This window comes from Nyctereutes procyonoides, unplaced genomic scaffold, assembly GCF_905146905.1.
Source record: "Nyctereutes procyonoides isolate TBG_1078 unplaced genomic scaffold, NYPRO_anot_genome, whole genome shotgun sequence".
Taxonomy (NCBI): Eukaryota; Metazoa; Chordata; class Mammalia; order Carnivora; family Canidae; genus Nyctereutes; species Nyctereutes procyonoides.
This window is the reverse complement of record NW_026575046.1, coordinates 14,668,204-14,682,500: the sequence shown is the minus strand read 5'-3', so window position 1 is coordinate 14,682,500 and position 14,297 is coordinate 14,668,204. Positions and strand designations below refer to the sequence as shown.

Sequence of the window (14,297 nt, the reverse complement as noted above, 5' to 3'; positions counted from 1 at the left end):
TTTAAAAAAAAAAATTTTTTTTTAAATTGTGATACTCTGGCCTTCCTCTATCAGACAGTGAAAATCGTCCACAAGAAATAATGGTACTAAGATCATGAGTGTGCATGCTTTGAGAGCTGGGGGTGGGGGGTGGGCAGCAAAGCTTCAGAAAAACTTCTCTCAGATGGAAAAGCTAGGAGGTATGCTTTGGGTTGATTCGTGTTCCACTGCCCCCACTTCCCCAATCCCCCACCTGAACTGGTTAGTTGAAGTCTGAAGCATCTCAGAGTATGACCCAATCCGGAGATGGGGTCTTTACAGAGGTGGGTAATCAAGTCAAAATGAGATCATTAGGGTGGGCCCTAATCCAACAGAATCGTGTCCTTATAAAAAAGAGGAAATTTGGACACAGACATACATACAGAGAGAATGCCAGGTGAAGGAGAAGGCGGAGATCAGGCGATGCATCTATCAGCCAGTGAGTGCCAGAAAACCAGGAGAAGCCAGGAGAAGCCTGGAGGGCTGTGCCCCTTCACAGCCCTCTCAGGAACCAGCCCTGCAGACACCTTGAGCTCAAACTTGTAACCTCCAGAAGTGAGAGGCTATACATTTCACTTGTTCAAGCCACTGGATCTGTGTTCATGGCCACCCCAGGAAACTAATACAAGGAGAAATCAGACAGTGGGCAAATTCCCCATTCAGGAGGGCTGACAAGACCTGGAAAATATAGAGGAGGACACAAACCTGACCGAATTTCTCTCCAGAAGTTTACAAGAGTCTCATACCTCCACCCAAAAAGGTCATCTCTGATGTACTTTGACATTATGTGTACTAAAAAAAAAGAGGCTTAGCTTTACAATAGATTTGGCCAAGATTCTTCTGTCAACAGAGAGACTTGGATTTTAAATATTCCCTGTGTGTGTGTGTTGGGGGGCAGGGGGGAAGGAGATTTGGGCATCTGTAAAAACCTTATTATAAATGACCAAAAACTCCTTGGAAAAAAAATACCTTGGCAGAGATGTGGATTATCGACCTTCCCAAGAGTAGTTCTCTCAACGGGCAACAAATTCAAACTCCTGTCTGAGCAGGATGTGTCTGGTTCCTCAAGATTCACAGGGTGTGTACATTTCTTTGGCTGAAAGCTACAATCCTTAGTAGCCGCTACCTAAAAAAATACCACCAATTGAATATTTCATGGAGCCAGCCATTTTGAACTGGCTGCCTTGATTTTTTTTTTTTTAATGGAACGTCCGCTGCTTCCCTAGTACAATGAAAAACATAATTGGGAACAAATCTTTCATAAAATTAAACACACACCCACAATGTAAACTCTGAAGGCCTCAATCATGTTTGAGAGGCATTTCTCAAGATTTGTTACAAAGATCTTTCAACCCCATTTCCCATCCCTCAGCCTCCACCCATTCCACTCAAGGCACTAAAAATTGGCATTTACAAAGAAATTCCAGAAGTCTGAGCGTTTTATTAACAAAGGGAAATCCCAACCTTCTTGGCCTCATTTCTCATGATGACAGCTCATTTTTCCATTTGGAACCATGTACTGGTTGCCGCAAATATTTAAAGAGGTAGAGAAGCCACTTTCAAACTATGGTCATAAAAGATATAAATACTGAGGATTTAAAACTCTGTCCTCATTTTATAAGCATAAAAGTCAAGTATATCCATTTTTAAAACCAGGATGAAAATTTATAGTGTTTTTATTAAAAGACTCAGCCATGCCATCCATGGGCTCTCTCCTGGGCTCTTAAGTATTACCATTTTGCATGTCAAGGGCAAGTTTCTGAAACTGAGACTCCCCGCTGTGCTACATGGCTGGCTCCCCAGCATCATCCTCTCCTGCTTTCCCAACCAGGGATCCAAATCCTCAAGGCCTGGGAAGAAGCACCACCTATGGAAAGTTCCCCCAATGTCTCCCATTTCCAGTGACTCAACCCCTCTGAAAATCAGCATCATTTATCATCTAAACCCTGCAATTTAACAACTGTTTGTACCATCATTGTGGAAGGCCCCCTTTACCCTCTATATTATACATGATTTGTGTTTTGCCTTGGTTATTTCCTGTGCCCAGTTTTTCTCCTCCCGTCTTGGTTTGTGAGCTTGTTAGACAAGAACTACACCTCACATTTCTCCTATATGCTCTCTGGTAGCTAACCCAAGTTTAAGGATGCCCCAAATAAAGTTATACATGTGAACTGAAAAATGTCATCCACTGAAGGGCAAGTGTTTAGCCCCATAATTCTCCCCAGCCTTTGTGGGTTATTGCAGGCTCCCAAGTATGGATGGGGATTCAAGGAACTGGACAATGGATGGGGATTCAAGCAACTAGACAAGGATAGTATCTAACCACAGCCCACAGAACTGGGCTCGTCCCCCTGTTATACTCACATAAATCTGCCCTGGACTTGGTAGTCATCTGGGTCAAGTGGTCCAGGAAGGACACTCAGATTAGATCTCTATCCGCATGATGGTCCTGGAGTAGCACAGTGACCTTAAGGCTACCCACGGGGGCCTCCTTGGGGCCACTCTTGTCCTTTTTCACTGCTGGGTTTTGCACTCAATGGCCTCAAACTGATCTGGCTGCAGACCTCCCAGGAACAGGCTGGTTGAAATGTGATCATACCAGCAGGTCACCTGCCTCCTCTTTATGAAAGCACGAACATGATCTGCTGTCCCTCTTCTTTCCTACCTCCCAGAAATACAAAGAACCTTTTCTTCCCTCTTCTCCCTTCAGCCTCACACAAAGAGAAGCAGGAAAATTTGATGGCGGGTGGTTTAGGATCATTATTTGAGACCACTCACTTCAGGTAAAGAAGATTCCAGTTTGGCTCACGTAACTAAATATAAAGAGTTTAAAATTTGTTTCGCACGTACTAAGTGACGTGTACGTACACGTACATACACCAAAAAATTCAAACCAAAAGACACACATTGAAAAGGAAGCCTACCCTCTCCACCCACCCCAGTTTCCTTCCTCAGAGGCAGCAACTGGTACCAGCTTATTCTGCTCTCCTGACCACAGACACTTTTCAAATCCTAGCTTTTATCATGGGTTTCTGATTAAGAGAAAGGAAGAAATATTTACCAAGCATCTCCTGAATGCCAGGCCCTAAGATGTGTATTTTACACCCATCAGCACACTTAGCCTCTACAACTTTGTAAGGCTAACATTATTTCCTCCACTTTTCAGGTGAGGAGCCAGACAGTCAGGAAGGTAAGAGAATTGCACAAGGCCACCAACCTAGATCCAAAGTCACTTTTTCAAGCTACCACCTGGATTATATGGTTTCCAAAGTCAAATCTGCATCCAAAATCTCGTTTTTGGAAACCTATGCTCTGGAATTGGGCTGCCACAACAGGAAAACGGATTGCACAAAGTAGAGCTCTGAGGATCCAGACAAGTTACCATACTTCCCTCGGTCTCAGTTTCTCCATCTGTTAAATGAGTCTAACGGTAATATCTACAACACAAGGTTTATGGCAAGAGTCCACGAATGTCACCCAGTGGGCTTTGCACAGAACCTGATGTAGAATAACTACTGCCCCATGGTTAGTTATCAGCACATGGCTGATGACAAACTGACAAACAGACCCAAAATCTGGTATTTTGATCAAATATTACAAGCTATTTGATACAGTCTGGCCCCATTATAACAATTCCCTTTGCTCCATGCGCCCAAGCTATCCCTCTAGCAACATTTCTTCTCTTAGCACTAACTTCCAAATGCACAGTCTTCCTGCTGCCAAATCCCAGAAGCTTTTAATAGTATTATCAAGGTTTTTTAATCATGGAAATAGTCCCCCCCCCCCTTTTTTTAATTTAAAACCTAGATTCCAGCAACACTCTCCCTACTGCGGCCAGTTTTTAATTTTTAAGCCAAAAGTTTGTGTCTCTCTCATTTCCCCCTGCCCCTGTTCAGATATCATGGAACTCTAGACTGATTCAATTTTGCTAAAATAATCTCAGCTTGTATAAATGGAAGCTACCCAAATTCCCTCAGAATGGAAAAGGCATTTGTTACCCTGGTCACACGACATACAAACCCACATCCGTTCCCCATCTACTCAACTTTTCGTTCTTTGCTCATAGCCACATGAGATCTGCTGGCTGTGGTACCACAGGGCCAGCAGAGGAGGCAGCAGAAGGGGGCTCCTCAGGGGAGGAAGAGGGGCAAGGGGCTAAGGAAGTCAGACAACCAAGGCTCTCAGTGGCCAAAGGCAAACTGGGTGCCTCTGGCCAAGTCACTTCACATTCTCTGAGTTCCACTTAACTTACCTCAAGAATGAAAAGGTGAAACTCAACTTTTTCCTAAAATCCCTCTGTAGCTCTCATGTCTAAGCGAGACAAAAACTTGCAACCATCGCACAAGCATCACGACTAGTCTGGGCCTTATCAGGGCAGTAAGTTACACGTCATGATGCAGCCTCAAGAGATAAGCTCCAGCCAAAAGGAGGTGTGTGCATACCACACATGAGCCATAAAAGACGCAGCCTCCATTTATTTTAAAAAACGTGGTTGTGCCAACCTGTCATATAATTCATGGCAAAACAATAAAACCCGGGTTCACCTTTAATTGCCTCATGTTAAATGGCAGCCAAGCAAGCCCTGTATGAGGGTGAAATTTCTGGGCTTCTAATACCCTTCCATGAATTTCTCCCATTCAACAATTCTGCCCAAAGCATCTGGAGTGCAGCGAGTACAAGAGTGGAATCCTAGCAGGGTTTAGGAGGTGACCTTGTGTTTAGATACCATGTGTATAATCCTGTTATGCTATTTTTCTCCAGTTTCTCCTCTGGGAGACTTTGTTTCAGAACCCTGACATCATAACTGGTTCCTCCAATCCAAAATCTTGTACGATGGATAACAAGTGAGTAAGAACCCCAGGAATTCAGGGGGAGTCAAGGTGCAGGCAGCAATAGATACTGTTTTCACCACAAAAGCTTTAACAGAGTTAAAAACAGTTTCCAAAAGCCAAAGATGAACCAAGCTAATACGTAACTCCCTAACTACTCTCATGAGACGAGCTTCCTCCAAAAATGACATTCTGAATCAGATTTGGGGGACTTTAGAAAGGCTGACGTTTTTACTGATTCTCTTCTCGAAGCTGTGCAATTTGACTGTTTCTCTGCGAGGCACAGACCCCGGGAATAAGGAGGTCATTTTCAAAAGCTATTCACACAAACAGCAAGGAACCTAGAACATGCCATTCACAAAAGCCCGAGCTGAGGCCCTGAGTGTTTCTGGTCCTGGTGATAAACCCAGGGCCTTATCAAGGTGGAAGCGAGGGCTGTCCTGCAGCCCCGGGAGAAGGAGAGTGGAGTAGACAGATGGTGAGTCACCGAGGACTTACGTCGCTCTTCCTGAACTTGGCTTTCAAGCTCTTCATGTTTAGTCCATTCAGCTTTCCAAAGCTCTAGAAATTTTTTCAACACCTAAGCACAGAATGAAAAAAAAAAAAAAGAGAGAGAGAGAGAAATTAAATATTTAAGTTTCCAAATAAACCCAACAGATAATCAATCCCTCCCGGTGAGATTACAACTTTGCAGCCATGGGCCATTAGGACTGAGTTAGGAAGGTGTTCAGAACTGAACAAGCTGAGAAGTGGTAAAGAACGTGTTATTTCCACTCATGATACAGTCCCTGGGAACCTTCTGACATTTTCAAGTTAACCTAAACTTTAAACTTTTCCAACTTTCCAAACATTAAAAGTAGAACAAGGCTAACGGTCACTGTACAAACCAGAGTATCTGTGTGCTACACCGATTCCTGTATGTGCCATTCATGTCATACTTATACCATCCGCCTCCTTTCGAAGGGCCACGATAGTAAAGAATGATGAGGAAAACAGTTCATATTCCAGATGCCATTCATTCCCTATTTATTTTTCTCAGTGAGGTTTCTTTTTTTCCTCCCTAAATGCGCGCACAGGGCAGTTAGTAAAAAATGCCAGGAACAACAAAACCTCCCTCTTCAAATACCTCATTCTGCAGGAAGCCACTCTAAACAATAAAAAAGGCTCTATTCCCCCCACCCTGCAGGTCCTTGTGGGAGCCAGCAATTCCAAGTCAGAGCTGGCAAAAATCTTAAGAGATCACCTCATTTAGGAGGTCTGTGGTCCCCTGGAATGCAAATGTAATTTAAATATATATGTGTGTGTGTGTGTGTGTGTATACTTTTCTTTCAGGAAAGATAGTTCCTAGTTTTCATTGGATTCAGCAAGGGGTTGTCACCCTTCAGAAGTTAGGGCTATCTGGTTCAGGCTAAGTCCCTCATGTTCCAGGGGTAGCAATGGAACCTCAGAGACGTGAGGAAACCTGCCCTCCGTTGAAAGCCTGCTTATGATGGAATTCAGAACCAGGTGGGTAGTTGAAGGACTTTCCTGCCACCCCCCTACAGCAGACTCCCGGGCTAACACATGGTACAAGTCATCCTCTTCCACCATTACCCCTGGAAAATGACAGAGTGCGGAACCTTTGCATCTAGATCAAGGGGCAAGAACACCCAGATGCAACGTCCCAGCACACAGTAAGCGCTCCATAAATGTGACTTCAAGCCTCACCTGACCAAGTGGGAGCGGATGACCTTTAACAGCACGATCCATTTGCGCACTAAGCAACAGCACAGGCCAATGTTTACCGAAGCCGGCCTTTCAAGGTCATCTCCTGTCCCTTCCACCACCCTCGTTCTGGACTAAACTGATTTAAGGGGCAGCCCCGGTGGCTCAGCAGTTTAGTGCCACCTTCAGCCCAGGGCATGATCCTGGAGACCCGGGATCAAGTCCCACATAGGGCTCCCTGCATGGAGCCTGCTTCTCCCTCTGCCTGTGTCTCTGCCTCTATCTCTCATGAATAAATAAATAAAATCCTTAAGAAATAAACTGATTTAAGGCAATAAAGGGAGGAAAAAATACAAGTAACTGAGTGGCTATACTCATCCCTCCTCATGTCCTCATCACTGCCTCCAGAAGTCGTCCAGCGACTTTCTGGCTTCTAACGCTGTTTGCTTTCATTCTTGCTGCTGTCATTACACAGAGCAGGTGCAAAAACCCAGTCAATCATAAAGCACTTCGATGACCTTAAGTGGGAGGCCACACCACCACTGCAGCCTCACGGTGGTCCCTTTCAATCCTCCGGGCCCGGGCGGGAGTGACCGTGTTACCTTGGAAACCATCCACTTTAATTACACCTTGTAAATGGCCAAGTATGTAACCACAGGCTGGGCTGGTACCCGAACAGCGACGCGCAAACTCCAGGACAGTGTTTCCCACCACTGGCCGCCAGGTTAATCTGAATCAGAAGGACCTGGGGGGCAGTTTGCTAAATGCAAAATCTTAGTCCACATCCTATGGAAATGGAGCCTCAGGGACCAGGGACCAGGCATCTCCTTGGTTGAATCTTTCGCACGCTGAAGTTCAAGAATCTTGAAGTGAGGTAGATGAGGCAGGGAATAATACAATGGTCAAAGTTGTGCTGGCTTATAGAACAGCCCTTCTTTCATGACAAAGCAAACTAACCACCTTTTGATGAATCCAAGTAGAACTAATGGTAACCAGATACTCCCAAACTGCCACTGGCTCCTGAGGGTTCTCCCCGAGAAAAGCAATCATCCTTGGAGTTGAGTTCTTTCCACCTTTGGGTGAAGTGCCAATAACCAAGGAAAGAAGCCCAATCCATGTAACAGGAAAGGGAGAAAAGAGAAGCCAAGGCTTTCATAGTCCACAAATTGTGTATCCCACTAAGGAGGAACCACCCAAAGCATTCCTTCAGTTGTAGAACACAATGTCTTGGGCGATGGTGGGTATGAATTTTATTGGAGGTCATGGGAGGTTTTGTGGGTGTTGTACTTTTTCTTGGGTGCTTGTCTGTGGCTTTTTTTTTTTTAAGTATGGTACTGAGAACATACAAACTCTTATTTGAAGAAGATTAAGTAAATAAAGCACTTAATTCCAAAAATCCCTAGGGGCAGATATTAGCTGTAAAATGAAGATTTTCCTGGAGTCATGAGTCTGGGTGTGTGATAGCTGGGTGGTCCATGGGTACAACTCCCAGGTGATAAAGAGGTCCCTGAAACCCACAGAATAGTTATTTTAGAAACAAGAACTGTAGCTAGGGGGTAATTAAAGTTAGCGATGGGTCACTGTTTTCCTGGTATTGACAAAAGGACCTAATACCTGGAAGTCATGACAAACGGGAAATAAGCTGCCGCTGACATGATGCTGGGTTGTTCTGTGGGCCCTAGCATCTTCTCTCCCTGAATAAATCAGGGACTTGCCTTCCTTGGGACAGCTGTAATCTTACAGCTCCAATTCCCAATCCAAACTTCCAAAGCCCAGATTGGGCTACAGCTTGAGTACAAGAGACATCTATCTAGGCTACACTGATAGCAGTCCTTGGACAAGTCACTTAAGACGACTTAGTTCAAAAGAGCCGCAGTAAAGGTGTATTAGTAGTGCACCAGCCTAAACTGGATAGCACAAAAGAGTGCGAAGTGTTTACTCTTATACGTATAAGTTGTAAGAATAAAGCACATCGACCCAGTGAGCAGAAATATCAGTTAAGTAATATTTGCCTGCTGAATCCAAAATATGTTACTGGGGGCAGCTGCGTGGCTCAGTTAGTTGGGCGTCTAACTCTGATTTCAGGTCAGCTCACGATCCCTTGGTTGTGAGATCGAGCCCGACACTGGGCTCCATACTCAGTCGGGAGACTGAAGATTCTCTCCCTCCGCCCCTCCCTCTCCTGTGTTCTCTCAAAGACTAGTGATACCAGACCTGTAATTGACTCTTTCTCTAGAAACATCATACAAGTGGGTTCAATAGATCGTCACCTTCAAACATCAGATGTGTTTGAATCTTTCTCAACACTGGGATATGCAGCAATGGGGGTGAGGGGGGTGGGAAGGGAGCCCACTACACTCAAAATTCTAGGAGCACAACTAGCTGGTTCCCCATGGTCATTCAGGAGCAATATTAACTCACAAAGGCAAATGGCAGCTGTACACACATGTACATTTTCCTAAATCATAAGAGTACATTAGTGTCTAAGACACTATACCACAGGATTCAAGGGCAGTGGTTTAAAATCATTCCCTCTGAATCACTGCAGCAATTAGAGGAGCAGAATAAGAAACAACGTCCTCTAATTAATCCTTCCATCATGGAATGTGGAAATACTTCTATAGCAACACTGCCACACTAATGCACACTCCAGATAGGCTTCCGGGTTTGTGGGTTTTTTTGTTTGTTTTTTAAAATCAGACTTAAAATCCAAAGCACTGAATGAGACCTTGAACAAATGTAAGGAACTAAAATTAAAATACTTCTCTCCTTGCCCGCACCTACCTCTTCTCCCTTAAGTACTTGTTTCCTCAGACGATAATCTCTCTGCAACAAAGATGGAATTTTAACCAAAAGCTGTATAAACACTCAATTCTCTTAATCTGGCAAAACAAATACATTCTGTCAAAGGTCTCCTCGGGTCAACTTTCCCCATAAGCTGTCCCTGACAACACAGCACCTTATGCCATCCAAACTGCTCCCAGGGTCAGAAGCTGCTTGAAGTCTTTGCCTGTGCCTACGACCATGTTGTGGCTTTTGGGGGGAAAAAAAAGACATCAAATGGGAACCAGAAACCAAAAAGTACTGGTTCTCCTCACCTGATTTTGTCCACAGCAGTTATGTGCTTATCTCAGGAACACAGAATTTTAAACACACACATAGATTATGAGAACTGCTGAAAGCAGACCAGAAGATTCAAAACCAACCAGGGGTAGGACATCTAATAATCAGGTGCCAAATACTGCAGGAACTCAAAGAGTGGAGATCTCTAAGGGCTGGGAAAAATTAAAGAAGTCTTCATAACAGGGGTAGGAGGTAATGGCCTTAAAGGAAACTCAAGATTTGGACAAGCTGATGAGGAAAGGGCATCTGGTCCAAGCTGTCCCATAAGATGGGGCATGTCCATCTTAGATTTGCAAGTCAGACACTGTCCAATCTCTTTAAGCAGTCCTATATGCTTCTCTCAGGGGGTTGAGTAGACCTGGTGGGAATCATTCTGTGGTTCCTTCCAAAGAAAGATCATCCCCCAATCTCCACACACTGACTCTTTTACAACTGGGACATGAGTGTGGGGTCCCAGAGTCCCATTGCCAGTTTTCAGCAAATTTGAAAATGTGCATCTCGGTCTGCTTGCTTACTTTGGGATGGAGGATTTTCAGGGTAGGATTTTCATTTTGCTTATACTCAGTCACTGGCCAACAGCATACAATCAATGAATGTTTCTAGAATGAAAGTGTAGAACAAAGATATGGGTTAGGAGCCTGAATAACCATTACTTCACCTTTGACCTCAGCAAAGCCCTCTCTGGTCCTAAATGCACTGGGTTAGCTGCACTGGGATGTGAGTAAAGGCAGGATGATTAGATTTCACCACGTACACATGAAAGCACTTAACAAGGAGGGGAGGAGGAAGGGGGAAAGCTGGGGAGGGGGGAAGGAGGACGGAAGGACAAAAAACAACCCCATTTGGTCAATGGAGTCTTACCAGCTTGTCCCTTTTTTAAAGCGTCCGGCCTGCCCTCTTCTCTGGGCTCTACTCTCAGGCAGCAGCTCCACAACCACAGGCTGAGCTAGGCCAAGAGAACCACCCGTTCTGAATAACGGAATCTAAGAGTCTCAAGAGAACGAGGACCGTCAGATAGAACCCCGGGGCAAGTTCTCAGGATAGCCAGCCTGACAGGGGAGCTCCAGGGGCGGGCCAAGGATTCCCCCCAAATCAACGTTATGAGCTTCTACCACTTGTAGTCAAGGAACCATTCAATAAGGAAAAAAATCCATCCTCAACCCATCCAACCCTTCAACTCCAAGGTCGGCCAAGCCTTGCCATAGTCAATACTCAAAAGTCCCCTCTGGCTGAGCAAATGAACGGAGAGCGGGTGTATGTGTACTCAGCGCTAAATTGAAGACACAAAAGATACAAAGATACTTCACTCCAAAGTGCCAATGGGAGATGTAGATTTTCAAAGGATTTAGCTCAAAATTGGTAACAGTGAACCTCTTGCTCACATTGAGAGTCTAATAGTGTCAGAGTGCGTGGAGACTGGGGAGGACCCCCCTCCCTCCTGACAACTCCACCCCCAACTTTATCACTGCAGCCCTGGCAGGAGCACCAGCCCCAACAGCTAGATGAGGCAGCAGGATCCCAGGGCAAAGTGAGGAAAGAGGGAGAGTCTTACTCACTCACTCATTTATTTAAAGATTTTATTTACTCATGAGAGAACAGAGAGAGAGGCAGAGACACAGGCGGAGGGAGAAGCAGGCTCCTTGAGGGGAGCCCAATGGGGGACTTGATCCCGCAACCCTGGGATCATGCCCTGAGTCAAAGACAGACGCTCCACCCCTGCGCCACCCAGGCCTCCTGAGATCTTTTCTTTTAAAAACATACTAGGACTTTGTATTTTTATTTAAATTGGGCATCCTAAGTTCTAAATTAAGAGTATTAGCAGGAGTGAAGGTGATCAAAAGGTCAAACTTTCCAGTTCCAAAAGAAGTGGTGAGGATGTAAGGTACAGCACGGTGACTCTAGTTAATGATGCTGTACTGTGTACCCCAAAGTCGCTAAGAAAGTAGATCTTAAAAGTTCTCATCACAAGAAAAAAAACATCCTGTAACTATGCATGGTGATGGATGCTAACTAGACTTAGAGTTGTGACCATTTTGCAAGGTAAACAAATATCGATCAATTGTTACTACGATGTACATCAATTACACCTCAACAACAACAAAAAGGGGGATTTAGCGATTGAAACTGCAGAATTTTTTTTAACTTTAGTCTTAGATTTTATCTAGAGGCAGGGGACATACTAACCTCAATGAATAAAATTTAGCGTGGGGCATTAAAGAAAGCTGCTCTGATTACATTTTAGGAGGCTTTATTCAGCAAGCCAAATATATAGGAATAAATAAATGAATGCATAAACAAGCAAATTTTACTAGGCATTAATTATGGCTGGGTGCTTCCACATATGCCCTTTTCTTATGAAGTAAGGTGTAGGCTTGTTAAAAGATTACTGAGATGAAAGAAAGGGAAAAGTTTAGGGGGGAAAAAAGGCATAAGCAAGAGTTTCATTTTGGCAGTGAATCCTTTCTAAAATATTCTAATATCTCACTTTTTTCCCCCAAGAAAATAAATGACCACATTCTTTTTCAACTGTAAATGTCATTCACATACTATATCATAATAGTCATGTGGCAAAACTCTCCTGAGAGCATTAATCTCCCTCAATATATTCACAACTTGCCTTTATCCAGAGGATGACATTTCTCTTGAGAAACAAATAAATCATTCTTTAAAAATAAAACCTACCATCCACCAGAACTGATCTAGGTGCATGAATCAGCCAGGGCCAGCAGCACTGATACAAAATTGGCCAGGGCTCTGCTAACATTACTGTCTGGTTTGTCAAATCGGCTACTCACATGCTCCAATAAGCCTACCAAAGAAAAGCCCCAAGGTTACCTCATGCCCTAAATCCATCCAATTTAAAAAGCACGGGCTTAATCAAGACAAACTACTTCTGGAATACAAAAATCATTCTAGGACTAAGAAACTCCATGTGATTATCCCTCATGGTAAGATTATTTTTAGATCTCTAGGGTGCCTGGGTGGCTCAGTCGGTTAAACATCTGCCTTCAGCTCAGGTCATGATCCCAGGGTCCTGGGGTTGAGCCCCCCCCCCCCAATCAGGCTCCTTGCTCAGTGGGGAGCCTGCTTCTCCCTCCCCTCTTCCGCACTCATGCTCTCTCAAATAAATAAGTAAAATCTTCTTAAAGAGTTTTAAAAAGATTTTTAGTTCTCTAAAATGCCCTTCCTATTCTACATTCCTAAATCTTTGATGTTCATGTCAACAGTACCATCTAGACATACCACTGTGCTCATCTTTCTAGAGAAAAAGCTGCCCTGCACATAGCTAATAATCAGCTTCAAGTGTCAAGGCACGTGTGCTTTGTCCCTTGGCTTCTTCTTCCCGGTCCATTCCTTAGGCTTCACCCATCCTGAAACCCAAAAGAACCAATCAAGTTTAAAACTACGGGTCCAGTCCTCAAACATTACTGGTGAAAACATAAAACGTGGAAAGCAAAAAGTCACTGTGGAAAGCAGTTTGGCAGTTTCTTACAAAGTTAAATATAAATTTATCATACAACCTAGCAATTCCACTCTGACTGATCTCGCCAAGAGAAATGAAAACATATGTCCACACAAAGATTTGTACACAAATGATAGCAGCAGTATTTCATACTTGCAAAAAAGTGGGAACTAGCGAAATAGCCATCAGTTAGGTAAACAAAATGTGACATTCCAACAGTATGGAACAGTATCCAGTACTAAAAAGGAATGAAGTGTCAGTACACAGTACACGTTGCAACATAGATGAAACTCAAAACCGTTGTGCTAAGGGAAGGTCAGACATAAAAGATCACATGTTGTTAAGATTCCATTTGTAGGACATGTCTAAAAAAGGCAACTTTATAGAGACAAAGTAGATTAGTGGTTGTCTAGGACTGGAAGTGGTAACCGAGATTGCAAATGGGCATGAGGGATCTCTTTGGGAGGAGGGAAATGGTTTAAAACTGGATTGTGGTGATGACTATACAACCATAAATTTCTAAAACTTACTAACTGTGAGCTAAAGCTGGTAAATTTTATGAAATATACTCATGCCCCAATGAAGAGGTCTTTTAAGATACCAAATGCAAACAGTGAAAAGGATGACTATCTGCAAACTTAGTGAAAACTGTCCTCAGAGGAAGTAGGTTCCAGTTACGGTTGTATTTAATTCATGTTTTTACCCTAAAAAAACTTACTTGTCAAATATTGGGTTACCGCCTACTTCACTGGTTCTTTGACTCAGTTTCAAAATGAGGACGACTCGGACACTCCACATTCTGGAATGTTGAAAATGTCATTACAGTAATCACAATGGCTCTGTCTGGCCTGCTGAATTTCTTTACCCATATATCCACTGCCTCAGATACTTTTCAAAATAAGGGGAGAATAGGTTAATAACCAATTCCATGAATTCTGATGGCCTTGCAGCAAGAGTAGATGGTAGCTGGAGAGTGCAAAATTATTTCTGCTGCACCAACTGCCATGTTTGGACATTGCCTGAACATCACGCATTCAAAGAATCATGTTTCAGCAGCTCTTTCTGCCCATGTGTCCCATCCCCATGCTTTCATAAAACCACCTTTTGCACCAAAACGCATGTTTTCATCTCTGGTCCAATAGAGAGGGGGCATCTGCTCA

General features: G+C 43.8%; 1 protein-coding gene across 3 annotated transcripts in view; it reads right to left on the bottom strand.

Moving 5' to 3' along the window:
* The window catches only part of RAI14 (retinoic acid induced 14), a 134,770-nt gene that overhangs the window by 107,190 nt on the left and 13,283 nt on the right, over window positions 1–14,297 (bottom strand). For 2 of the 3 annotated variants that reach the window (XM_055325746.1, XM_055325748.1), the window contains exon 2: window positions 5,346–5,427. In XM_055325746.1, coding sequence (XP_055181721.1) covers window positions 5,346–5,381 — 36 coding nt within the window. In that variant the 5' untranslated portion in view covers window positions 5,382–5,427. Of the gene's footprint in view, window positions 1–5,345; window positions 5,428–10,189; window positions 10,274–14,297 lie in introns of all 3 variants that reach the window. The other variant, XM_055325747.1, reaches the window with a different exon arrangement.